General features: G+C 50.9%; 2 protein-coding genes across 4 annotated transcripts; one reads left to right on the forward strand and one right to left on the reverse strand.

Annotated features, from left to right (window-relative positions):
• The first annotated feature begins 1 nt into the window (after position 1).
• On the forward strand, positions 2 to 17,039 carry CHAF1A (chromatin assembly factor 1 subunit A). 3 transcript variants are annotated; one of them, XM_075776753.1, is made up of 15 exons: positions 2 to 303; positions 1,817 to 1,867; positions 2,111 to 2,934; positions 5,347 to 5,403; positions 7,562 to 7,803; positions 8,404 to 8,464; positions 9,000 to 9,068; positions 9,766 to 9,989; positions 10,490 to 10,658; positions 10,866 to 10,946; positions 11,032 to 11,121; positions 11,354 to 11,615; positions 12,243 to 12,730; positions 14,978 to 15,071; positions 16,555 to 17,039. In XM_075776753.1, exons 2-15 carry the CDS (start codon positions 1,819 to 1,821, stop codon positions 16,650 to 16,652), a joined length of 2,808 nt encoding a protein of 935 aa, XP_075632868.1. In that variant the 5' UTR covers positions 2 to 303; positions 1,817 to 1,818; the 3' UTR covers positions 16,653 to 17,039. The 3 variants fall into 3 exon arrangements, with proteins under 3 accessions (XP_075632868.1, XP_075632869.1, XP_075632867.1); XM_075776754.1 differs by having other exon boundaries at positions 126 to 324; XM_075776752.1 differs by lacking the exon at positions 2 to 303 and adding an exon at positions 1,164 to 1,308.
• A 381-nt stretch (positions 17,040 to 17,420) lies between these two features.
• UBXN6 (UBX domain protein 6) lies at positions 17,421 to 22,661 on the reverse strand. The gene is made up of 11 exons (XM_075776759.1): positions 22,490 to 22,661; positions 21,922 to 22,076; positions 21,530 to 21,591; positions 21,252 to 21,383; positions 20,590 to 20,687; positions 20,140 to 20,215; positions 19,969 to 20,053; positions 19,483 to 19,702; positions 19,268 to 19,398; positions 18,480 to 18,625; positions 17,421 to 18,006 (listed from the first exon to the last, which is right to left on the reverse strand). Exons 1-11 carry the CDS (start codon positions 22,570 to 22,572, stop codon positions 17,878 to 17,880), a joined length of 1,317 nt encoding a protein of 438 aa, XP_075632874.1. The 5' UTR covers positions 22,573 to 22,661; the 3' UTR covers positions 17,421 to 17,877.
• Positions 22,662 to 24,024: the final 1,363 nt, after the last annotated feature.

Raw genomic sequence — 24,024 nt, forward strand, 5'->3', positions numbered from 1 at the left:
GTTGCGACTAAACCGCGATACTGAGGAGTTTTGTCGCGACAGCGGGGACAACCGGTCCTGCCGGGTCCTGTCTCTCTACCGCAGCCACGTTTTTCTCCTGTCAGCTAGCTAGGGGTCCGGCGCCGCCATACGCCCCGGCCGCTCTGGCTCCGCGGTGTCCCCAGGCCGTCGCCAAGGGCCCGGTGCCGCCGCTCGGTGCCGCCGCTCGGTGCGTCCCAGCGCGATCTCTGCCCGTCAGGAACCCCTCTGAGGGGAGGGCGGCTCTGAAAAGCGCCCTTGGCAGCTCCGCAGCGGCGGCGCACGGTAATTTTCCACAGGAAACGGGTACGCGCGGCCCGTGCAGAGGTGGCCCGTCCTCGGAAACACCTTCGGTGCGGGGGTAAAGCGCTAAACCTGAGGGAGCTCCGTCCCTGAGGAGAGGCGAGGAGCGAGGGGAGAGGCGGCAGAACTGGGGACCCGCAGCCCTGCCAGGCTGAGGGGCCCAGCACCGCCTGAGCCAGGGCTGCGGGGAGGGGAACAGCGTGTGGGACACGGGGACGGCCAGGCCAGGCCGGGAAAGGACGTGGGGGAACAGCCCGTGCCCCCCCCCAGCAGCCGCCATAGCGCCGGGGAGGAAATGGGGTGACTGTGGGGGACGGTCGCCGCCGAACTACAACTCCCAGAGTCCTTCGCGGCAGCCGGCCCCCCCTTCTGCGCCTGCGCGGCGCAGCAGCGATCGCTCATTGGTCGCCGGCGGCGCCGCCATTTCGCGCCTTGGCTCGGGTCCTTCAGTGGCGTATCGTGGTGGGCGGCTCCGCCCCTCTGCCCGGCGCTGGGGAAAGGCTGCCCCGACATCTCCGGAGCCGGCCCCGGGGCCGCATCGCCGCCGCCCCGGTTCCCGCCCGGCGAGCAGGCAGGCCTCGAGCCCAGGCGTAAGGACCTAGCGGTACCCCATCGGCCCTCCACCCAGCTATCCAATCAAACGCCTTCAGTCGGCCAGACTGACAGCCGCCGTCGCCACTCAGCGACGCCCGTCAGCACTAGCCAATCGGGAAGCAGCGGCGAGGCCGGGTGCCGAACCTCCCTCCCCCTCTCCTCGCGAGACGCGGGCGGGCGAGGGGAGGAGCGGGCGGAAGGGCGGGTCACGTGGGGCGCGTTCCGCCTATCAGCGCGGCGAGGTGCGGGGTCGCCCCGGCTCCCGCCAAATACGAGCGGGAGCCCCCGGGGCGGGACCGGACGGGCCGGGCCGAGCTGGGTCGGGTCGGGTCGGGTCGGGTCGGCCGCTGCCGCCGGTGGAGCGGCGAAAGGCCGCGGCGCCCGCCGTGGCAGGTAGGGGCCGACCTGGGGCCGCGGTGGGGCCGGGGTTGAGGTGTGTTTCCGGCGGCGGTTGGGCCGCGGGGGTGCGCGGGGCCTTCCCGGGGTAACAAAGGAGGCCCGGCAGCCGCCGCAGCGTCCCGGAACCAGGCCCGGGCCCGGCCCGCCGCCCTCCCCCGCTGCCTCCTTCCTGCCCAGCCTCCTCTCCCGCAGTGTGGCCCCAGCGCGGGCGGGGGGGGTGTGTGTGTGTGTGGGGGGGTCTCCCCGGTGTCCGTCGGTCTCCGGCCCGGCGGGCGCGACCACCCCCTCAGCCCGCGGGGTACCGGCGGGGCTCGCCCCCGGCCCCTTTGTCCGGGCTCTGCCCCGGGGAGAGCTGTCGGGCGCTGCCACGGCTCGGCTGTCTGCGGGAAGCAGGTTGTTCACCGGGAACGCGTCACGGGTGTTGATTTAGTACCTGGGATTTCTTGTAGTTTTTGTTTTGTTTCTTTTTTTCTTTTTTTTTTTTTTTTTTTTTTTATCTCAGCCATGGAGTGCAGAGACAAAGCGGCTGTTCCTCCGCGGAAGCTGGTCCAAGGTAAGGCTGCGGAGGGAGCGGCTGTCACCCGGCGTGGCTTGAGTGCGCTAAGAAGGTGTCAGACCTGTTTTTGTGAAATACATCGGCTTTGCAGTAATAAACCGTCCCTGAGTAACCTGTTTCAATTCTTGTGCTTAAGAACTAATAAAATTTCTCGATACTTGAATTCTTCCCCTTCCCCCCCCTGCCCCGCTCCAGTGTCTTGTATGATGTGACTGAAATAATAAAATGTTGTTGTTTCAGCTCGGTTGCCATTCAAACGCTTGAATCCCATACCAAAGGAAAAATACGATGCAGATTCGGAAGTCAAAAAAGTAAAGAGCTCACAGAGCGGGTTTGGTCCGAGTAAGGATTCCTCCCTAGACGCATCGCATGCGTCCCTGGACGACGTGGAGAACGACTGCCAGTTGGATTCAGATGTGAATTTTGCTGCAAAACTTGTTAACGGAAAGGGTCCGTTAGACCATTTTATACAGAAAAACACAAAAGATAACACAGGTGAAACTGTAATTGTTATTGACCTGACAAAGGGCTCCAGCCATAGACTAAGTGATGATGTAGACCATGTTAATTTTGATTCAAAAGCATCTTCATCCCTAGCTATAACTAACGGCACATTGGGAAAAGAGATAAACCAGTTGAGCTGCCTGAATTCTGCTCAGAGTAGCCAAACGGATGACTCAGTGGACGCTGATGCGCAGTGTGAAGCCGTAGCGAGTAAAGGTGAAGGTTTGGTAGGCGGAATCCCATCGTGTTCCGGGTTAACAGGGCGTAACAACGTGGAAAACACGAAGGTGAACCAGAGCGAACTGAAGGACGTCATCTTTGAGGGGAAGATGCCTGTAGTGCTCCTGGAGGATATTATGACTGCAAAATCTCCCCAAGTCGCTTCTCTGGATGGAAGCGTCACGTCGGAAAATGAGACCATGGAGTGGTCTCATGAAGGAGACTCTGGACTTACCAACTCCTCGCTAAGCTCTCGCTCTGTGAGCTCACCTGAGGTGCAGCCTGCTGCAGAAACAAAGAGAAATACGAGTCCTTTAGCTGCCTCGACGCCCGTTAGGAAGGTCGGTCTCTCTTTCTTGGGTATTTTTTCAAAGCTGTCGCACTGCGGATAGGTTGTATAGGTTTCCTGCACTCGTAGCGAGAAGGACGAATAGGATACTCGCAAAGGTTGTGAGAAGCGTATGAAGGGTGGTGTTGGTTTATTAATAACAACTGAATTATTGCCCTTTTGAATCTTCCTTTAAATCCTATAGCTAAAGGATTTAAATCTTGCTTGGTTTTGAGCTGCTGGCGTATTTGCATCGCGTGAATGTAACTTTAAACTCTGTTACAGATTCATTTTGTATTTATTTTTATGAAGTACGTGCCCTGAGACGTTTGGTAATTGGGATAAGGACAGTGTCCAAAAGCAGCCTTGTCTGTTAGGTGATGTTTTACGACTTGTATCCTTGACGAAGCTGCTGTAATTACTATGAGAGGATGTTACCCCAGCTCTCGGCCATCCTGTTAGGGGCGCGGGGAGCTGCTTCAGGGAGGAGTCACCGCACGTACAGCGCTCCTGGGGACGCGCGACGCTGTCGGGCAGTGAAGGCTGGAGCGCAGGAGGGATCACCTCGAAGTTAGCTCTGTCTGAGCTGGTTGGTTGTGGCCTTAGTTCCAGTTTAGTACCTCCACTCCGGCAACAAACCCTAAAACATTGTGATTTTGGGTGCTGTATTGAAGGGTGAAGCTTCTAAGGACAGCAGCGTCTGCGGAGGTGGCTGAAACATTCATGTGGCTCGAATGGTTGAGCGGTGAACAGACATTTTGGGGAAGAGAGTGTGAGGTGTGAAGTGGAGGTTTCTCTTGAGGGTACAGTCACCCATGGCGAAACCTGTGAAGCAGAGCAGTCCTGGTGAACGCTTGAGCACTGTAGCTAAGCCTCACCTATGGTTAGGCTGGACTATCCGACTGGTGCACTTGTTTCCCTCAACTACGTTACTAGAGGGGGGAAAATAAGGAAGGTGGGTCAAGGTTGTGCTGCCAGAGGTGGAGGATCGAGTCTGTGGCTCGGGTAAACGAGGGTGGAGTGGCTGGTAGCCTTCCTCTTCTGCCATGGTGAGCCTTTTAAGAAAGATTTCCACCAACTTTCCCCCCAGGGTTTAAGGAGAGATTGTCCCTCAGGTGAGAAAAAGCCTCACTGGCCTGGAGGAGCTGTGGATGAGTTATCTGGGGCTTGGAGCTCGCGATGTGACAGGTCTTCCATGTCTTCTGCTGTGTGCTTACCAAGAAAAATGATCAGTTCTTATACTGTTAAAATTCTCAGTCTTTCATCACTTAAATATATAAACTCAGGCAGGCACAAAGTATTTCTAGTGTAGCAGAGCAAACAACAAAGTAGTTGACTCCTGATGTAATACGATAACGCAAACAAGTTACTGGTTTCCCATGGCGTGAAGTAAGGTAGGAACAGCTCACCTGCTGCTTCCCAAAACGGGAATTCTGCACCTCGACCTGTACGGTTATCTGTCCTGGCATGTTTGTTTTCCCAGGTGGAAACAGCTCTGATAAACTAAAGGTCCCAGTTGAAAGAGTTCTTATTTTGTGTCAGACAAATTTCGAATCTCCTGATGCAGCTTTACACTGTGTCAACTGAAATGTCTGTGAGTACAGAAAATAAAGCCGTTGGTCTGTTAATTACAGGGATGAACGTGGTACCTCATACTGCGAATGGCAGGGCGAGGAAGGGGAGGGGGGGCATACAAGAACTAAGCCAGCGTATGCTGAATACTGACAAATTCAGCTTTCGACCAGTCTATGAACAATGCTCTTAAATGTAAAATACCTTTTTTTTTCCCCTTTAAAGAACAGCTTTCGGAGAAATGAGAAGTGTGACCTGTTGGGAACTTAGGGTCGATGCGCTGATACTAGTGGAAGAGTGAGAGCACTACAATTACAAGAAAAAACAGTGTTAATGTGTGGATAACATCCTTGTATTCAGGAAGTTATATCTAAATATCATAGCAAGAGCAAGTGGTAGGATGCCAAAAAAACCCCAAAACAATGACAAACCAAGTTTAACTCGAAGGAAGTGACTTTGCTATAATTAAATGTCCTCTGCTGTGCTCTCGTGATTTGGAGCAGCTCTAGCTTCTGTTTGTTTTTCAGCATGTGATATTCCCTTGCAAATGATACTTTAGAACTGAGTAGACTAGAGGGATTTGTTTATGCAAAACTGAGTAACGTGAGGATTTAATGTAAACTGAAGGATTTAGATGTATTCAGGCTTAAATGTAAATCAGTGAGATTAGATATGCTTGAACTGTGTTCTTATATCCTATACCGAAGGCATACTTAAGTTGCTGAATATAGTAATCTGCAAGAACAACGTTAATATAATTCAGACGAAGCTTGCTGCTCTTTTAGCAAGAGTTCTAGTGCCTCGTGGAAAGGGAACGATGTGGATCTCTAAAACTTGCGTTTTGTAATTCCAGGTATCTCAGAAATTCCACAAAAGTTCGGCAGAGAAGGAGAAGCTGAGATTGCAAAGAGTAAGGCATTTTCACTGACATAGAAAGTTAACCTGCTGTGCTTTTGCAATGAATAGTAAGCAAAGCCCTTTGCGTTTCATCTTAGTCCACTTAGAACATCTCTCTTCCTGGTTTTCCTCACTGATGAATATGAAAGAATCTTAATGCATGCAGTTAAAGTACTTGGCTCGTTCTAAAGCTTCTTAATGCATACGTAATGACGTGTGGGTGGCCTGCACCGCGTTTCTCTGCGCTTCGGTAAGATATTAAGAAACCGTAAATGTTGCCGACTGCCTGTCAAAATGCTTTTGAGAAATTTTTTTTTCAAACCCTTCCTGAGAGACGGTAGGTGCAGCCTGCTAAGTGGACAGATCCCAGAAATCTTCAAGAGCCTTCTATTTAGGGTCGGTTCCTGCTTCATTGTTATCACTCTTTCCCCTTCTTAAGCCACGAAACACGGGGTCTGCTCCTCGTTTATAAGTGAGGCGAACAGGCTCCCATCTTTATGGTTTGCTGAAGAACCTGTTGGATGTCGCTGCTGGAAACACTCAAGCTCCAATCTCTATTTGCTTGAATGCAGCCAGTTGGCAAACACTGCTCCGTAACAAACCGGCGGTGCAATGATTTTGCTGTCCATTCTGCTTTTGGGCATAAAATGTTCAATATAAAGGAGGCTGACAGATCACATGGAGTTTTTGAACAGTCGGTGCTGTACGAGTGGGCTTTGCCTGCTGGAAAACCGGGTGTTATTTTAACTGCAGTTGGGAAGGCCTGTGCTTATGAATTCTTATTGTGTTTCTTAGTAACTAGTTTATAAAGTTGATAGGGGACTGTTTTGTGTTTTATATGAGCTATATGCGGTTGAGCCTGCTCCCGAGATGCTCGCTTTTTACAGCGCCCCATATAGAAGTCAATCCTGTTGTGTTCTTCCATTCTATACGTACGTTAAAAATAGTCATGCGAGGGAGAGATGAGAATGGAAGCTAAGAATTAAGTAGACCCACCAATCCTGCTGTTAACTTCACACCATTTTCCAAACTACTCGGCAGATTTTCACTGATTACCATCACTCGGTTCTGCCAGTATTGGGTTTTTTCTTTTTTTACCACGGCACCATTTTGAACGTTGGTTGCCTTCTGCAGTTACTTGTACGTTGTGACATTGTTCAGTAAGTCTTGACGTTGCCAAGAAGAGATGTGAAATAAATAAAGCGAAGCTGAAAATACACAGTGAGGACACTTGTGTGCCTGAGCACAGATGTATCCTGGTTTTCTGGTGAAGTCACTAATGCCTACAATGTAGGGAAGCTGTCTTTCTTGAATTTGTCATTTTTTTAGTAAGCGTTCCATGTTCCTCTGCATGTCAGTAGACCCATAATGAGAATTTCAGTTGCCTCAGGAGGAAATACTGTGAACAGCAACACTTTCAATGTGATCTTCCCCCCGTTGTTCCCGTAGTACCCCTTAAATAAGCTTAGAGCGCCTGGCGTTGTCTGATTACCTAACGTAGACTAAAACAAATGACAAGGGTTGGGTTTTTTTTTTTTTTTTTGTGAGCTCCAGGTCTAATAAAGCAGCTGCACAATCCAGAGTTTGGAGACTCGTGTTACTGCCTGAGGTAGTAAAAAACATTGTCAGAAAATCCTTATGGGTTTATAATACAAAATCAGATCAAACTCGCTTTTTAGACTTATATCATGCTAGCCATATGTTGATATAAAAGCGTGAAAGCTTAGCTCATGGGGTATGTATTTCCAAAGAAAGTATTTTTGGAAACAATCTGAAACCTTAAAATAAATAAAAAAGAATGTAAAAAGTTTCCCATCTAATTTTCCATAATGCTACATTGGTAACGAAGAAGGCAAATATAAAGTGAGTAGAATACAAACCTTTCCTTGATGCATAGCAAATGGAAACACCTTCGTTTGTTAGGAGAAAAGAACAATTAATGCCTCCAGAGAGCCGGTACACGGTGTCTGGGCTGGCAGAGGCAACAGGTACCTGCGATTAATAACCTCGTGTCCTGCGATAGCTAGAAATAACACTGCGGGTCAGGCACTGGGTAGGTGCAAAAATTTACTCTGGTATTGCGGCTGAAGTAGCGACATCCTTATTTTACTCAAGTTTACTATTGCTGTGCACAAAAAGACAGCTTGTTTAACGGCTTGTTTCTGAACCAGGATCAGGAGCGTGCGGACAAGCTGCAGAAGTTGCAAGCGGAAAGGGAAGAAAAGGGAAGGCTGAAAGAAGAGGCGAAAGCCGCCAAAGAGCGAGCCAAGGAGGAGGCGAAGAAGAAGAAGGAGGAGGAGAAGGAGTTGAAAGAGAAAGAAAGGAGAGAAAAGAAAGAAAAAGAAGAAAAGGAAAAAGCTGAGAAGCTGAGAGTGAAGGAGGAGAAACGCAAGGAGAGGCAGGAAGCTTTAGAGTAAGTGGCTTGGTTTCCACAGGTCCTGGGGAATAATGTGTAGCGCTGTGAGCACCTTTCCGTACCCACCTTAACTGTCCCTTCCAGAGGCTGTAGTGGTCGAACAGCACGTGCCTCTCTGTCACGGGGTGTAATTTAGGCGTTTGAAAAGCTGTGTACACCTGGTCTCAGCAGCGCTTGTTGCTTTCAGGCTGACCCGGGCTTCTGATTTGAAATGGCTGAAAAAGAGCTGTCGTGCTCCATGCAGTTTTCCCTCCGTGACCAGTCTTGCTTGTACTTTTGCAATTTTGCTGGCGCTCGTGCCCTGTCTGTTGAGGAAGTTGTTTGTAACTTAATAATACCATAAATACCCTTTCCTGGTACTGGGGGAAACTTGAAGCAGCCTAGTGACTTTATGGCTAAAATAGGTCAATATTTGCTCTGGAAGGAATGAGGAGTCTTCTGTAGGTTTAACCAAGTATGGTCCTTGACTGAATTAATAGATTATCTTCTTGCCTTGCACGGTAGGGTCTTAGTCAAGCTCTGGGGCTTCTCACCTCTTCCTCAGTGCAAATAAACACTTGATGATTTGTGACAATAAAAATTAACTTTATATTAAAGGGCAAAACTTGAGGAGAAGAGAAAGAAAGAAGAGGAGAAACGGTTGAGAGAGGAGGAAAAGGTAAATGCTTTCTCTAGCTTGTCTTTAAATTCTTCTCCTATGGTGAAATGATGTTAACGGGCTCCCTGGTGCCCTGCTGAGCCATTCACAACGGGGCTCCCGCAGCTACTGTGGTTCTCCAGGCAGTGTACCCTGCCTTGGTGCTGCTTGGGAGTGAGCACATCCTTTTGGGGTGCAGCCTGTCCCCTCTGATCCCATGGTGCTGCTCCGCCAGTTACATTGTGCAGGTTTCTCATCTGTTACTTTTGTAGCTGTTGGTGTCTTTGCTTTTACCTGTTAAAGTCTTTTCTGCGTTTGTTTTTTCAATGCCCATGAGTAAACTCTGTCCTTTGCCTTAGCAATGACATTGGAATCCACGTAGCTGTGTTAGAGAAGACAGTTAGGTTTTTTTGTTGAGTTACAGGAGCTGGTAAATGACCGGACTTCGCTTTATACCTCGCTAGATTTGACGTTGGGTCATGCATGAGGTCACCTTGAATTATAAGGTCTCGTCCTACCTTTACGTTTATAATTTGTGTTTTGGTTCTGATTTCAGCGTATTAATGCACAGAAAGCAGAAATTACAAGGTTCTTCCAGAAACCAAAGACTCCACAAGCCCCGAAGGTGAGAGATCACTGTTCCTATGTTTTGTTGGTCTTTCAGTAGTCATCTCCTAACAAAGGCACTGATTTCCTTCTGATCTGTCCTTTAGAGCTTCTTAGCTGGACAAAGCATTAGTATTTCTTACTTCCTAATTTCAAAAGTGTAAAGGATTTTTAAAAAAAAAAAAAAAGTGTGACCAGAGCAGAGAGTACAAAAGAAGTTTGTAGTTGCTTTAGTAAAAAGCTCTGTCTCCTGCTGCATTGGCTGTAAAGACCTGGATTCCCTTGAGAAGATCTGCTGGAGTCTCAGATAGGAAGGGCAGGGAGTGACAGGACAAGGGGGAATGGCCTGAAGCTGCAGGAGGGGAGATGGAGATGAGATCTGAGGCAGAAATCCTTCCCTGTGAGGGTGCTGAGGCCCTGGCACAGGGTGCCCAGAGAAGCTGTGGCTGCCCCTGGCTCCCTGGCAGTGTTCAAGGCCAGGTTGGATGGGGCTTTGGGCAACCTGGGCTAGTGGAGGGTGTCCCTGCCCATGGCAGGGGGTGGGACTGGGTGGGCTGGGAGGTCCCTTCCAACCCAAACCAGGCTGGGATTCTATGAACCTAAATCTTCATTCAGCCATCAGCACCTTGTGTTGAGGTTTGTTGTATATCTTGAATTTGTTGGTACTGCAGTTTCTCAGGTGTTCAGACCCTAACGGTCCTCACTTAATATTTCAGATTCTTGCTGGCTCTTGTGGAAAGTTTGCTCCTTTTGAAATTAAGGAGAACATGGTCTTGGCTCCCCTCTGTCGTATTGCCCTGGATCCAGACTTCTTAGAACAGCTGGATAAGCTCCTGCGTGCACAGAATAGTGATGTTTCTTTCTTGAGGGATCTAAAGTGTCGTAAACCACGTAAAACTGGACCTACTTTTGTCAATAACAGTGCTGACATAGTAAACAGGTTAGTCTGTGTTTTGGGGGTTTTCTTCACTTTTTTAACGTAATGAACTACAGAATGGTTTTGAGGTAGCCTGACTCTAATATTGGAGGTGATGGAAAGATGGAGCTTTTCTTTGAATATCCGTTTTGTGCGAGAATTGTTTCCACGAGGAGCAGTACGTTATGATGTAGACTTCCTTCATTCCATACAATGCTTCTCAAATCCTTCCCCGCAGGAAATCTCGTGCTTCAGGCAGCTGCCTCCAGCACGGGCACTACCGGTGTTCATCTTTCATAGTTTTAAACAATAAACATACTGTAGCTAAACCAGAGCTGTTGTAGTTGAGGAGGGAGGTGGCTTGTCTGGAACCGATGTTCTTCCAAGCTCATTGGGAGCGTCTGTTCTAATGAACTCAAGCTCTGGGTTGGGATTGTGGCTGGACGTAAACTTTCTATAAAATGTTTTCCTGAGCAGCAGGGGAGTGTTCTGGAAGTATTGAAGGCGGTCTCCTGTTTTAACAGTGACGTGGTGGTAGTGGATAACTGCAAAACAGATGCTGTTCCCGAAAGGGGGAAATTTGGTAGAATGAAACTTCTGCAGTTTTGTGAGAATCACCGTCCTGCGTACTGGGGCACATGGAACAAGAAAACCACTGTGATCCGTCCCAGGAATCCTTGGTCAAAGGACAGTGTAAGCACCTCACGGGCGGTGTAGTTGGGTTCTTTTCTTTCTTTATGCTCCTGATGTGAATACCTGGTTGGCCAAGTTCTCTTGTTCCTTGGAATTTCTGATCCGCTTGCACGTTCCCTCTTGCTACTGAGTTTTGAAACCCTCGAGGGGGTCTGGCGACATGCTTTCGAATCATTTACAGAAATGGCATGTTGGCGTTTCTTCTAGAAACTGCTGGACTACGAAGTAGACAGCGATGAAGAATGGGAAGAGGAAGAACCCGGAGAAAGTCTCTCCCACAGTGAAGGGGTAAGAATTCCACGTGCTGAAAACCAGCTTTCTGATCCAGTTGCACTTGTCAGTGTAATTTCTAATTAGCAGAGTTTATTTTTAGGATGACGAAGAGGAGGGAGAGGATGAAGATGATGACGATGGGTTTTTTGTACCCCATGGGTACCTATCTGAGGATGAAGGAGTGACAGAAGTAAGTGAACTGGGTGTCACTGGATTTCCGTCTCTGTTTCCAGTGGATCGTGTGATAAATATTGGCAGAGGAAGAAAGCGTGGAGTCTTGGCAGTGGTGTAACTCCTCTCAGATCTGCACGGTTTGGGAGCAGACTTCTGTAGCTCAGGGAACCTGATAAAAAGCTGGGTTTAAAAAGCTTCTGTTTTTCCTGGAATGGATGTATCGAATTCTTTCTTGCCTGTGGCTTTAGGAGTGCGATCCAGAGAATCAGAAGGTTCGTCAAAAGCTGAAAGCAAAGGAGTGGGATGAATTGATGGCCAAGGGGAAGAGGTTCCACGTTCTACAGCCCGTGAAAATTGGCTGCGTCTGGGAAAGTGCAGAAAATGACAGCAGCACAAATGCGGACCTAAAGGTTCTCCAGCAGTTCACAGCATGTATCCTGGATTCACCTGTTGCAGAGGAAGAACAGCAGATACAGAAATGTAGTAAAAAAAGAGCAAAAGATCAGCAAAGTAAGACCTGAAGAGCTAAATAGTTGTACTTACGCACTGTTGTACTCTGCTTTGGAGCTAATAGATTTTTGTATTGAGTGTCAAATTCACAGTGATTTGTTCATGACAAGTCTGAAATCCAAGGAATCTCCATGAGAGATCTTGGAAAGGAATTTTCCGGCATTGTGTCCAGTATGGCCGTAGTTACGCTCTCCAAAACCTCTTGCTCTGAGTAATCTAGGAAATCAAGCCAACGAGACTTTGGTAGACTCGGATTTAGGGCCGCTTGCTGGAAGCGCTCAAGCCCATCGACCGTATTTATTGTTTATTGTTCAGGGGAGAGGATTTAGTTTGCGTGAGAGGTTTCAGTACTGAGTCTCTCTTGTGTGTGATTAACACGGGGATGTGAATAACGCACATAAAGGCGAGAATAGGGGTTGAAGCTTTCACTTCAGCAGGCTGTTATTGATTGGGGGTGACTTTTCTACATCACGTTTAGCTCCTGTTACAATCCCATATCTAAAATTAACTTTAACCTATCTGTCTTCTTTCTGGAGCCTGTGTGCTGATAGAAACTATCAGCCTGGCTTTTCTCAACCTTCAAGCAGTTCTTCCCCACAACCCTTGTGCATCCTTTCTTCTCTGCAGTCCTTGGCCAGCTTCTGCCGCTGCTGCATGGCAACGTGAACGGGAGCAAAGTGATCATCCAGGAATTCCAGGAGTGCTGCCGGCAAGGACTGTTCAGTGATGTGACTGCAGCCGCCGACTGTAGCGACACAAGTCCTGCGAGCCCCCACACCTCCCGGCCGCAGACGCCTGTTGGTGAGGACAGCGGTGTCCCTTCCAAAGCCAGGCTAAAGCGAATAATTTCCGAGAACTCTGTGTACGAGAAGAGACCTGAATATAGGATGTGCTGGTACGTTCACTCGGAGGTGCTGAAGCGTTTTGATCAAGAACATCTCCCTGTCCCTTGTCAATGGAACTACGTCACGCAAGTCCCTTCTTCAGGGAAGGAGGAGGGTGGCGGCGTGCCGGGCGCGGCGGTCCTGCAGACCACCCCCGTGTCGGTAAAGAGGAAGGCCACCGGAAGCATGTCCATCACTAAATTCATGAAGAGGCCTCGGGATGCTGAACAGGTGAGTTCCTTTCGTGGTGCGCTTCCTCGGTAAGGAATGAGGGGAATGGAGCTGTGCGTCTTCAGTAGGCGAGCGTCATGGCACGCCTCCCGGATCGGCCTAGATCTGCCATGAGCAGAGTCAAAATATTAAGCCGCAGATCTCGATACAAAAGGACCCTTTTTTTTGCGAGTGAAATTATGTGACTCTAAAGAGATGGGTTTCTTTTGTGTCTCTCCAGTTTGGACTGTCTGTTCCACTTGAAATGTTGCTCTCCTGCTGTTCTTCCATTTTCTGCTATTTGGCAGGGATTGCATCCAAGCTGTGAATAGTTTCTGAGTGTCTGCTTGCCCTTGGTTTTACAGCTGTATATAATTTGTATGCAGGTTTTTATGTGTGTGTATGGCTGCCAGATGTATAGCCCGAGCTGGTGACTTACATCAGTTGCACGTCTGCTGATTAAATGCAGTTTGTAAGTGCTGCAACTCAACCCGTAATAGTCTGTAAAGTCTCTGGCTTATACTGTCGTACATAAAGCTGAATTTCAAGAGCTGGTTTAAAAATACAATAATTCATAGGAACAAAATGAGATGGATTTGGAGTAGTTGCTGCTCCAGCTCTAAGCTTTGTTGTGGTCTTCCTGTTGTTTGCTTCTGCTTTTCAGGGTAACCACAAGTAGTATTAAGAGCTTAATCATCTAAAAGGATGGCTGAAAACGATGTGATTGGTGCTTTTGCTGTGTGATGCTCTGTCGTGCGTTTAGGACAGCGAGGCTTTTGGTCCTTAAGCCTGGTGATATCCAAACCTACGGGTAGGACAGGGTTTGCACTGTCAGTGGATTTATTCCTCGTCCCCTGTGGACAAAGGGGGTGAGGAAAGAAGCCACAGACAGGGCTTTTCATGCTTCCCACTTTATTCTTGGCTTCTTCGGCTTTTCTACCGAAAAAGCTCTGCACTCCGGTATTGATAGGGATCAGGGACTTGTGAGAAGCTGTTCAGCCCCCAAACTCCATCTGCTTGGGTTTTTTCTTATACACTAAATAAAGGCACAGATAAAAATCTCTGCTTGGCACCCGCTGGAAATTCTGCTTATAAGCAGCTACTTGAGCAGAAATAGCAAAACAAAGGCTTTTACTAGAGTTACATCACCAGCCCGAATTCTTCAAAGCTCTTGAAAGCATCTTAGAGCTGCCCTTGTGAGGTGTGGTGCTGCGCAGCTCAGAGCCAAGATGTCGGAGTCCTGAAAACCTTTCATGCCTGACATCTAAATCAGCACCTCTCAGGTACTGAGATCCCATCCTTCTTGTCGAGCAAGGCTGGAGCTCGAGGGGAACCTAGGAACGGTTGGTAGGTCAAGACTGCCAAGTTCTCTACCCCGGCACGTGTCGCTCGCGCCAAGACTCGTGTACGTAAAGGTGCTCTTACGTAAGCGGTGGAGAGAGAACAACTCTGTGTTGAAGTGGGCAGTACCTGCACGCGTGTAGGAGGGGAATACTTAATCTGAGAGCTGTGACTTTCATTAAAGATGTAAATTTAAAATTTCTTCCCTCGGAACAGCTTGTAGGGGGTGGGGAGCAGGTTCTGGGTCTGAGATTTTCATTCCACGGATCCAGTTGGGAGAGAAGAAACCCAAAAACATTCACACCTGTTCAATAGTGGGCAACTTCAGCTTGTTATCGCTCCTTGTATTCGTTTCCTCAAATGAGGAATGAGTAGTTTGTGCTGCTCCCATGGTAGCAAATAAGGTCACCAAGGGAAGAACTGTCACCCCTCTCTGAATAAAAGCTAACTGGCAAAGATGAGGAGGATTTGGGAGGAGAACGTCTTTCAAACTTGACAAGCAAAAGTCATTTTCCATCTTCAGAAGGAAGAAAGCATCCAAAATAATCAGCAGAGGGGGGAGACATTGAGATTTCCCTTCCAAATAAACAACAACACTGAGTCAGATTTCAATTAAGGCTTGAGCTGACTTTTCGATGCGTAGGCTGCTCATCACATGGTGTAATAGCAAAACATCTTGGAGCAGAAGCTTGGCATGCTTTCTGCTGTACGTGCCATTGCAGATGAGGCCTTTTCTCAAAAGTCAGTGTCTGTCAGAGCCAGGGGTTGCTTTTTTTTTTTTCTTCCCTACAAATATGCCCAACTGGTCAGACTGTGCTGTGAGTCCTATCCGTGAGGAGTGCCTGCTGCAGTCCTTCACAGTGCCGGCAGCTTGCTGATACACAGCTGATACCTTTTGTGGGTGTTTTTTTTTTCCCCCCCTGCAAGGCCGAAGCTGCGGAGATGGATGGATTTCAGGCAGACACCGAGGAAGATGAGGAAGACGATGACTGCATGATTGTGGATATACAGTCAGGCAAAGGTGGGAAAATAAATCGATAGCAGTCTCTTGGCAGATGCTGAGAGCACAACAGAGTGGGAACAGTGTGTGGCTAAAACCGTTGTGGTTTTTCTGCCACTTGTTTCACCAAGCCTTGTGCTCTTCTCTGTAGATGTTTTATTCTAGGTACTTCTCTGCTTTTTATGTTTTATTCTAGATGCTTCTTTGCTATTTACAGTTCTCTTGCCCTTTCTTCCCTCCTCCCTCCAGTCAAAAATAGTGCAAAGTGCTTGTGACAAGCATTTGACTGCCAGTGTTAACTGCTTAATCTTTTTTTTTTTTCCCCCTGGTAAGAAAAGCAAACATTGGGCTCAGTATCAGCAGATCCACTAACTATTGGGAAATGGTGCTGAGCAGGGCTGGTCTCTGGGGCGTGCATACTTCTATTCAGAGCCCTTCCAGGACTGACAAGATCTGGAGCGTAACTTCCCCTCTGCTGCCTCCTTGAAGTGTTAGGTGCAGGCAGAGCTGTCTGTTCTGAAGGAAAGAACATCAGATAATAACCAAGCTCTCGGGTGTTTGACAGGTGAGGGCTCTGATCAACACCGTGCAGCTCTGCTCCAGAATCTAAGCAGTTGCTTATATTTGTGTCCCAGTTATCCTTTGGAGAAATGGCTTTTAAAGCTCCACCGCTATAGCGCATCCTCTCAGGCTACTGACTCAGTGGGATGAGGATGTGGAGTGGTTCCTTTCATCTCAGCAACGTTTTAACGATATGTACTTGATCGTACAGATCAATGACTTAACACCAACCACACGATGTGTGTTCAGCTCCTCTAAACCACTTTCAAAACCTCCGAGCCCTTTCTTACCGCTCTCACAATAGAGCTCTTTCACAATGCTACTGGCACAACCTGAATTAAGGAAAGTGGCGGGTTTGTGTTGGGCAGCTCCTCTAATTGATAGATAAGGGCTCATGCATATTCCCAAAGCCTTGAATTCTGTAGTGTTTGACCCATTCTAGACGTATCTGGGTTCTCCTTTCTATCTCAGCTGATGCTACGTTCCTCCTCTTGCCTTCCACACCAGCTGTTTGATGAGAAGCTTTGCATTTAATCTTAAGCTGCTTTTGCTTATTATAAGACTGCAGTGAGATGAAAGCCTTGCTACAGGTTTGCAACCTCTTGTTCTGAGGACAGGGATGCTATTCAGAAGCTTGCCTTCCCCGGGCTTTGTTGACACGCGTGCAGCTGTATTTGTGTAAGTCTGCCCGAGTCTAAAGCACTGAAAAGATTACGAAGATCCTTTTTATGGTTGAAGTAATTTTATTCTGGCTTGCTGTTAACCCAATATTAAACTGGTTTTTAAATAGTATTGAAAAAGAGACGTGTAACAGATACAGGCAGACAAGCTAAGACAGATAAAGCATATAGTAGTCAAATTCTGCTAGGTTAATGAGGATCTTTAAAACAAAAAACCAAACCAAACAAAAAAACCCCAAACCAACACGTTTTCTACTTTGCAGATTCTACGTTGGCAGTTACTGAAACAGTTTCAGAATCCAGCGGCACAAGAGTCGCTCACCAGGACACCAGCGTGGTCAGCCCATCTAATACAGTTTGAGACTTGCCTACTAACTTCTCTGTATGTATGTAGAATGAGTTAGAAAATTTTAAACCTTGTGTATCTTTGAACAAGATACTTGAAAGTATTCCATATTTCTTGTAAAGAGAAGACAGCACTTTGTTCTGCTTCAGACCAGATGGAAGCTTAAATTTTTAGTTCTAGTTTTTAGCTTAAATACTGCATATTAATCTGTCCTTAATAAAGCATTATTGAAATTTTGATACTTCTTTGTAATGGAAGGTATCTAAGTTATCTCTAAAACTAGTGGAGGGATTTTGAAATAAGCTTATTGTGATGCCACTGGGGGAATTGCTCTGTTCATAATGTTGTATAGCATGGCCTTGGGTATAAATGATGTACAATTATATTTGAATATCTATATCATCCTGTTTGTGGTCTTACTTGGCTCCAAGGAACAGCAGCAGGGCTTTTACCTTTGGAACAGAAAAATGCAACTTGTTTCTCCCGGTATTAATTACACATCAGGCTACGAACAGATTATCAGCCTCCTGTGCACATCGCTTTTAACTTTGTATGGCTTCTGAGACGGTGAATTAGTTCCCTAAAACCCTGGCTGTAGCTTGAGGTCTGATCTCTCGCCACTGGGCACCATAAACAGCTGTTGCCAGTCTCCTGGTGTCCCCCTGGGTGCTGTGAAGTGAAAAGCTCCACCAGTAACACCAGTGCCAGCCCTAGCACTGACTGGAGCTCATCTGCATTTCAAACCTCTAAGAGCAACGCGATTCAAAGAACTTTGAACAGAACTGAGTCTTTAAATATTCCATTTAATCAGACTAAGCATAATTTTATCTAAATATATTCTCTCCAATAGGAGTTACAGTGCACACAGAAGCAAAAGGAAAAGCTGAGTTCTAAGTCCAGCCTGGTAATCCAGGCTCACTCGGTTGGTAATCCAGCCTAGTACTAGCACCTCATCCCTCCTCCAAGGGAGGGGAGCGCTGCTTCGTCATGGTCTCGGAAACCCCTCAACCAGTCGCTGCTAGAACGGGGTTTGTAAAGCCGTTCAGAGCAGTCCTGTGCCTGGTACCGGAGCTTGGAGGTGACTGCAGGGGGGGTGGGACAGGGCAGAACCGAGACTCCCGCTCCGCAGAGCTAAACCAAAGTCATTTCTGAGGTCACAGAGCTGGAAGCTCCAACAATCTGTATCAGAAAATGAAGGATCAGTCTAAAACCACCAGCACTGAATCCACTCCCCTTTATTTCATGAGAGTGTCTGGACTCTGGAGAGAAGTTCTGGTTTCAGGGGGCTTGCTGGCTGCTCCTCTCCTGCTGCCTGAATGTCTGCCATGACTGCCGCGTCCCAGGCGAGAGTCAGGAGGGCTGAGGGCACCTGGAAGAGAAAAGTGGGGCGTTAAGCTATAGCAATGTTACACTTTGGCCTCATAACATGCCGTGTGTGTTCACAGACCTGGAAAAACTTAGCAAGAGCACTCCAGCTAAAAAGGACAAGTGTGGATTTCTGCAAGAAGCTCCTTAGAGGATTCCACTTGAGGCTTTCTGGCGGTAGCCTTGTGCTAGAGCTGCGCTTGCCTCACAGCTGCCGCCCTCCCTCTTTTCCCAGTGTGGCTGCTAAGCCTGTGACAGAGCTGCTGGCAACTACCGCAGCCCGCGTTCCCTTCCAGACTGATCTCCTCGCCTTCAGCCAGTCATTCGTTTGCTCGAGCTTAAAAAGAAGCAGCCAGAGCACAACTTAGGGCACTGAAAGCAGAAGACACAAACTTCTCTCTAAGCTATGAGCAGCAGATGACTCTGTGACAACCCGAAGACCCCTGTGGAAGGTCCCAGCCATCTTTTTGTACTCACCAGCCCACATTCATTGAAGGCCAAGTTCTCATCCGTCAGTTTGAGACCTCCGGGTCCCAACAGCTCAAAGGGCAGCCAGTCGTCTCTGAGCGCTCCTCTCACAAAGTTGTAGAGTGCAGATACTGATTCTCGTGCATAAAAAGTCCCTGCCATGAGAAAACAAGGTGAGAGATTGAGAGTGTCTCTGGCATTTACCAAATCTAACCTTTTTGTGGTAGGTTTCGTGGGGCTCGCGTACTGATGCGAACTTTATGAACTACTTCAGTGACACAGAAACAGCCTGATTCAACTGAGAAGTATAAAAGCAGAATACCCAAAGAAAAAAAAAAAATTACTTCAATTGTTGCGAGCCCCTGCCGGCCTGTAACAAAGAACCAGGAAAACCTGAAACGATTTCCAGAGTTCTACTGCAAAATTTGAAGAGGATTTATACTGTCATATAGCCTGACACCACACAGGCAACCCCACGCTGGTTACTCTAACAAACTGATCTAATGAGTCCAGCTTGTTCGCGGCAGCCTGGGAAGAGCGCGCTTTTAATTAACGGCGCCTTGAGATTCTTCCCTCTCCACTCAGCCCTGGCTTACGGTCCCAACCCTGGGCAGGCGGAGGGCTCGGAGATGGAAAGAGTTCTTAGAAAAACATCATCCCGCTCTGGCTTTTGTTGCTTTATTCTCCCAGCTGCGTCCAGCACACCTCAAGCCTGCTTATTATTTAAACTCTTACGCTATGAGTATTCTCAGAAGCTTTTGGGGAGTGTACGAGGAAAGGGTAAGAAGTCTTTTTACCTTGGAGGATGTATCCATCGGGAAACCGGACTCGCACCAGGGTGTAGTTGTACTTCCGCATTTCCCTTTGTTCTTCTTTCTCTCGCATGGCTCTTGTCCTCAGCATCGAAGCCTTCTCCACTGCTTCTGTCCTTTAGAGAGAAAGCGATTTTTAGCACGAAAGAGAGGTACCGGACTCTTGGCTGGGCCGTCAGGGCCCTCCTGAGCCCGCTCACCGGAGCCGCTGCTCTCGTTTGATCTCTTCTGCGGTGAGGTTGTAAAAGTCATTCGGCAGCTCAAACCGAGCAGCTTCAGGCGACGGTTTGAATACGGAGAGCTGGCGATCCAGCTGGGCTCTCACAGGCTCAGAGCTTAGAAGCTGTTCTTTGTAGTCCTTGAGGTCTTCCAGCTTGGTCAGCATTTCTTCCTTCAGTACGTAGTACTCCTCTGTGGTCTCTACAGCCAAAATGACGGGATTTGAGTCTCTCGTTCTTTACAGGAGTAACGTAGGAAATGTAAGAGCAAGAATCTCCAGAAAATGTAATGTCTTTTAACAGGGAAACCGCAGGGTAAGCGGCTGTTTCTGTTACAGCCGTGGAGTAACAGTGTTTGTCACAGCCTGCGGAGCGCTCTCGGCAGCCAAAGCTGCCTCACCAGCCTCCCCTAGGATGCCCCGCCGCCCCCGAGCCCCCGATCCAGTTTAATACACTTGGATTTCTTACCTTGTCCTGGAATAGGCAGTGTTTTGGTCTCGAACCCAATAGCCTGGAAAAATTTGTGTATCCCTTCCAGGCAGCTTATCCTTTCCTAGAAGAAAAGGAAAGAATTTAAATGTAGTCTGCTCCAGGTGAGGACTTTGCTCAGCAGAGCACCTGCAGAAGTCTCAATCTCACCTGAAACACTTTGTTTTGCAGTTTGATTTTCCGGTACTTCTCCTCCTCTGGATGGAGATAGATGTTATCCAAGTACCTGCAGAAAGGGGAATGCGCTGCGTGGATCAAAGCAGGCACTTCAGAACGTGCTACCCCAATTTAGGAGAAGAGACAAGAGTATTTCTCGCAGATAAAAGAGCTGAAAAACTGAGGAAAGTAAAAACACCTCTGTGTTTCGTGCTCAAGTCAGAAGATGGGAGTGGTCGATCTCAACCAGCAGCTCCCAAACCTCTTAAACCAGTGGACTAACTGCAAGACGCTGACCTTATTTCTTAACTAACAATTAAGACTGTAGAAGTGTTTGGGTTTGGTTTTCTTTAGACTTTGCCTGGAGCACAGCAAGAAAATCCAGCTGCCCCGCAGGGAAGGGACGAGCTGCCCGCGTGCTCGGTCCTCTCGCAGCCCACTCACTTGGCCACGGTCTCCACGCCCACTCGGACTTTCTCCCGGTCCTTATTGAAGGTGTGAATCTCCATGATCGAAGCAGCCACCGGGTCTACGGAGAAATACTACGGGAGAAGGAGAGACGATGGTCGGGGGGGAGCCGATGCTACTCTGCGCAAAGGGATGGGGCTGTTGTGGTTTAACCCTGACTGGCAGCTCAGCATCACGCTCGTTCCCCGCTCCGTGGGATGGGGGAGAGAATCAGAAGGGTCAAAGTGGGGGAACCCCACTCCGTGGGTTGGGCTAAAGGTAATTTAATAGATGAAGCAAAAGCTGTGCGTGTAAGCAAAGGAATTTATTCACTGCTTCTGAGTTTAGCCGTTCCCGGTGGGTAATCAATGCTGTTTTCATTGCAAATCCAAACCATGGCACCATCCCAGCTGCTTATGAAGAAAATTAACTGTGTCCCAGTCAAAACCAGTACAGGGCCAGAGCTCCCAGTCCCAGCATTTCCAGCAAGCTGACGGGAGGGTGCTCGGCTGGACATTGCACAGCTACAGCGGAACAGAGCTGCCCGTGGGGGACAGGGAAGATTTTACAGGGAGAAGGCAGAGGTCACTGCTCTAGGGGACCCTACACCCCAAAACGAGTTGAAAGGAAGAAGGAAAGCCGGCAGACGTGGCGCTTACCGACCGGATGGCTTCTCTGAGGTGCTTTTCCTTCTGGTCTTTCCTTACAACCACACCGGTCAACGGGCAGATGAAATAGACCCCTGAGACAGAGGGGGCAGCTGCCCCTTCCCTGTCTGGGGAGACGAGGTCCTACAGGAGACAAAACCAGGCACCGAACTGACCGCGGGAAAGTTTCGTGGGGTTTCGGGTCTTAAAAATATCACGGCGTGTCCGCACAGGGCAGGGACAGCAGCACAGAAAGGCTCGGAGCCGGGAACAAGCAGCGTCTCTCGTACCTTTTCCTCCGCGGAGAGCCCTTCCTCGCTCGCAGCCGCCTCAGCCATCAGCTCCTTCCTCACTGCGAGAGACAGACCCAGGTGGACGGGGCAGAGGTTCAGCCGATTTCAGGGGGCTTCACGCCACACAGCGCTGCCCCGGGGAAGCGAACGCCTGCCCGGCCGCTCTGTCCCTGCCCTGAGAGCCCAGGGGCGAGCACGACCCCCGTTTCCAACACTCCGGCGGTCGCAGAGACCGTCCGCACCCCACAACGTCCTGCAGAGCTGCGCCCAGCGCTCGCCTACCCCAGATCTCCCTCTCCAACCTCAGCTCCGACCTACGACCGTCCCGGCCGCCCCGTCCCTACGCCGGCGCGGCAGCTCCCCGCGTCCTCCGGCGAGCGAGCTCCTACCCTGGTTCTTGATGGCCTCCTGGGAGGACGGCGGCTTGGCCTTGGGCTTCAGCTCCAGCCGGGCCAGCGCCGCAGCCGCCGCCATCTGCGCTTCGTCCGTCGGTGCCTGACGGGGCTTCGGCGCCGCTTCGGTTTTTGGCTTCTCCTTGGGAACCCTGGGCAGGACGGAGCAGCAGAGCTCGGGAGGAGACGGGCTCCCGCCACCCCACGCCGCCACGGCCGGAGACGACAACGGCTCCGTAACCGCCCGGATGCGGCCACCGACGTGTCACCGCCATTACCGGCCCCGGTGATCCCCCCCCCCTCCCCGGGGAGGCAGACGGGGAACCGGCGGCATCGCTGACCGGGGAGTGTTGGGGCCCCGCGGGAGCCCCGTCAGCGTCCGTCGCTGGGCCCAGCCCGGTGTCCCGGTGGCGCTGGGCCCAGGGCAGCCGCGGGGTCCGTGGATACCGGCAGCCGGAGCAGAGCGGGGCCGGCTCCGGCCTGGTCAGGCCCGCCCGGGAACCCGCGTCCACCCCGCGCCGGGCCCGCCGTTACCGGACGGTTCCCCCCACCCCACCCCCCGTACCGGGACGGCTCCGAGAGCTTCTGTCCGGGCCCCGCGGTCTTGAACTTCAGGTCGGCCTTGATCTCCTGGAAGAACTTGCGCATGGCGGCGGGACCGGGACCAGCACCGGGACCAGCACCGGGACCGCCGCGCCCCGCCCGCGTCGCCGCCACCGGAAGGGGCGTGTCCGTGACACCGGCCCCGGCGCTGCTCGGGGCGCTGCGGCCTCCGCGGGCCTCCGGGGCCGGCGGCTGCGTGTGAGGGCGGGCACGGCCCCGCGGCCCCCAGGCCTGCACCCACGGACCCCCAGGTTCCCCCCCGGCCTGACCCCACACACCCCACACCTGCACCCACGGACCCCCAGGTTCCCCCCCGGCCTGCACCCACAGACCCCACACCTGCACCCACGGACCCCCAGGTTCCCCCCCGGCCTGACCCCACACACCCCACACCTGCACCCACAGACCCCACACCTGCACCCACGGACCCCCAGGTTCCCCCCAGGCCTGACCCCACACACCCCACACCTGCACCCACAGACCCCAGGCCTGCACCCACAGACCCCACACCTGCACCCACGGACCCCCAGGTTCCCCCCAGGCCTGACCCCACACACCCCACACCTGCACCCACGGACCCCACACCTGCCCCCACAGACCCCACACCTGCACCCACAGACCCCATGCCTGCACCCACAGATCCAGGCTCCCCCAGGCCTGCACCCACAAACCCCACGCCTGCACCCACAGACCCCCAGGTTCCCCCCACGCCTGCACCCACGGACCCCACGCCTGCCCCCACAGACCCCACGCCTGCCCCCACAGACCCCAGGCTCCCCCAGGCCTGCACCCACGGACCTCAGGTCCCCCCCAGGCTCTCCTAGGCCTGCATCCACTGCCCCCCACGGCTCCCAGGCCTGCACCCACGGGCCCCAGGTCCCCCCCCCAGCCTGACCAAACTGGCCCCAAACGGCCCCTCAGTGGCCCCGGGGTGCTGCCCAGGCTGAGGGAGCCTAAAACACCAGGAGGTTTTCTGCACCCCCACCCACCAGCCCCCCCTGAGCAGGCAGCGGCCTCGCTTCGCACCCCGCAGAGCAGGGTTGAGATCGGCTGATGGGCTCAAAACTTGGGGATGAATGCACACCCCTGCAAGCCGGGCGGTTTCGTGAGGTTTATTTCCACGGCGCGTCTCCTCCTCCTCCTCACGGGGACGCGGGACAGTCACGGCCGAGGAAGAGGCTGCCCCGGCGTTGGCACAGGGACCGACGTTTCGGCCACCACAGCGGCACCGACCAACGCCTGCCATCGCCAGCGGGAACCCGTGCACCAAGCCGCGGCCCCGCCAGCCGCCGGGACCCCCGTGCCCGCACCACAGGAGATGCCACAGAGAGCACGCGCTCCCCTGAGACCCGCACGGGGACGTTTTTGTCACACGCCGCGGGCTCTGCGCCACCAGCGAGCCGACGTGCATCCCGGTGTACGGCACAGCCCCGCTGAGCACTCACTTTCATGGAAAACCACGGATTTCCCCTGGACCTGCTCGCTCCCCCGCCACCC

The sequence above is a fragment of the Balearica regulorum genome, chromosome 26 (assembly GCF_011004875.1).
Source record: "Balearica regulorum gibbericeps isolate bBalReg1 chromosome 26, bBalReg1.pri, whole genome shotgun sequence".
NCBI classification, from domain to species: domain Eukaryota; kingdom Metazoa; phylum Chordata; class Aves; order Gruiformes; family Gruidae; genus Balearica; species Balearica regulorum.

Excerpts from the sequence above, each read along its gene's own strand:
- CHAF1A (XM_075776753.1), top strand. The coding sequence starts at position 1,819 with ATGGAGTGCAGAGACAAAGCGGCTGTTCCTCCGCGGAAGCTGGTCCAA. Across the intron at positions 5,404-7,561 it reads AGAAGCTGAGATTGCAAAGA|GATCAGGAGCGTGCGGACAA; the intron begins GTAAGGCATTTT and ends TTTCTGAACCAG. Across the intron at positions 10,947-11,031 it reads GTCTCTCCCACAGTGAAGGG|GATGACGAAGAGGAGGGAGA; the intron begins GTAAGAATTCCA and ends GTTTATTTTTAG.
- UBXN6 (XM_075776759.1), bottom strand. The coding sequence starts at position 22,572 with ATGCGCAAGTTCTTCCAGGAGATCAAGGCCGACCTGAAGTTCAAGACC. Across the intron at positions 21,384-21,529 it reads GGCTCTCCGCGGAGGAAAAG|GACCTCGTCTCCCCAGACAG; the intron begins GTACGAGAGACG and ends TGTCTCCTGTAG. Across the intron at positions 19,703-19,968 it reads ACTGCCTATTCCAGGACAAG|AGACCACAGAGGAGTACTAC; the intron begins GTAAGAAATCCA and ends TTTTGGCTGTAG.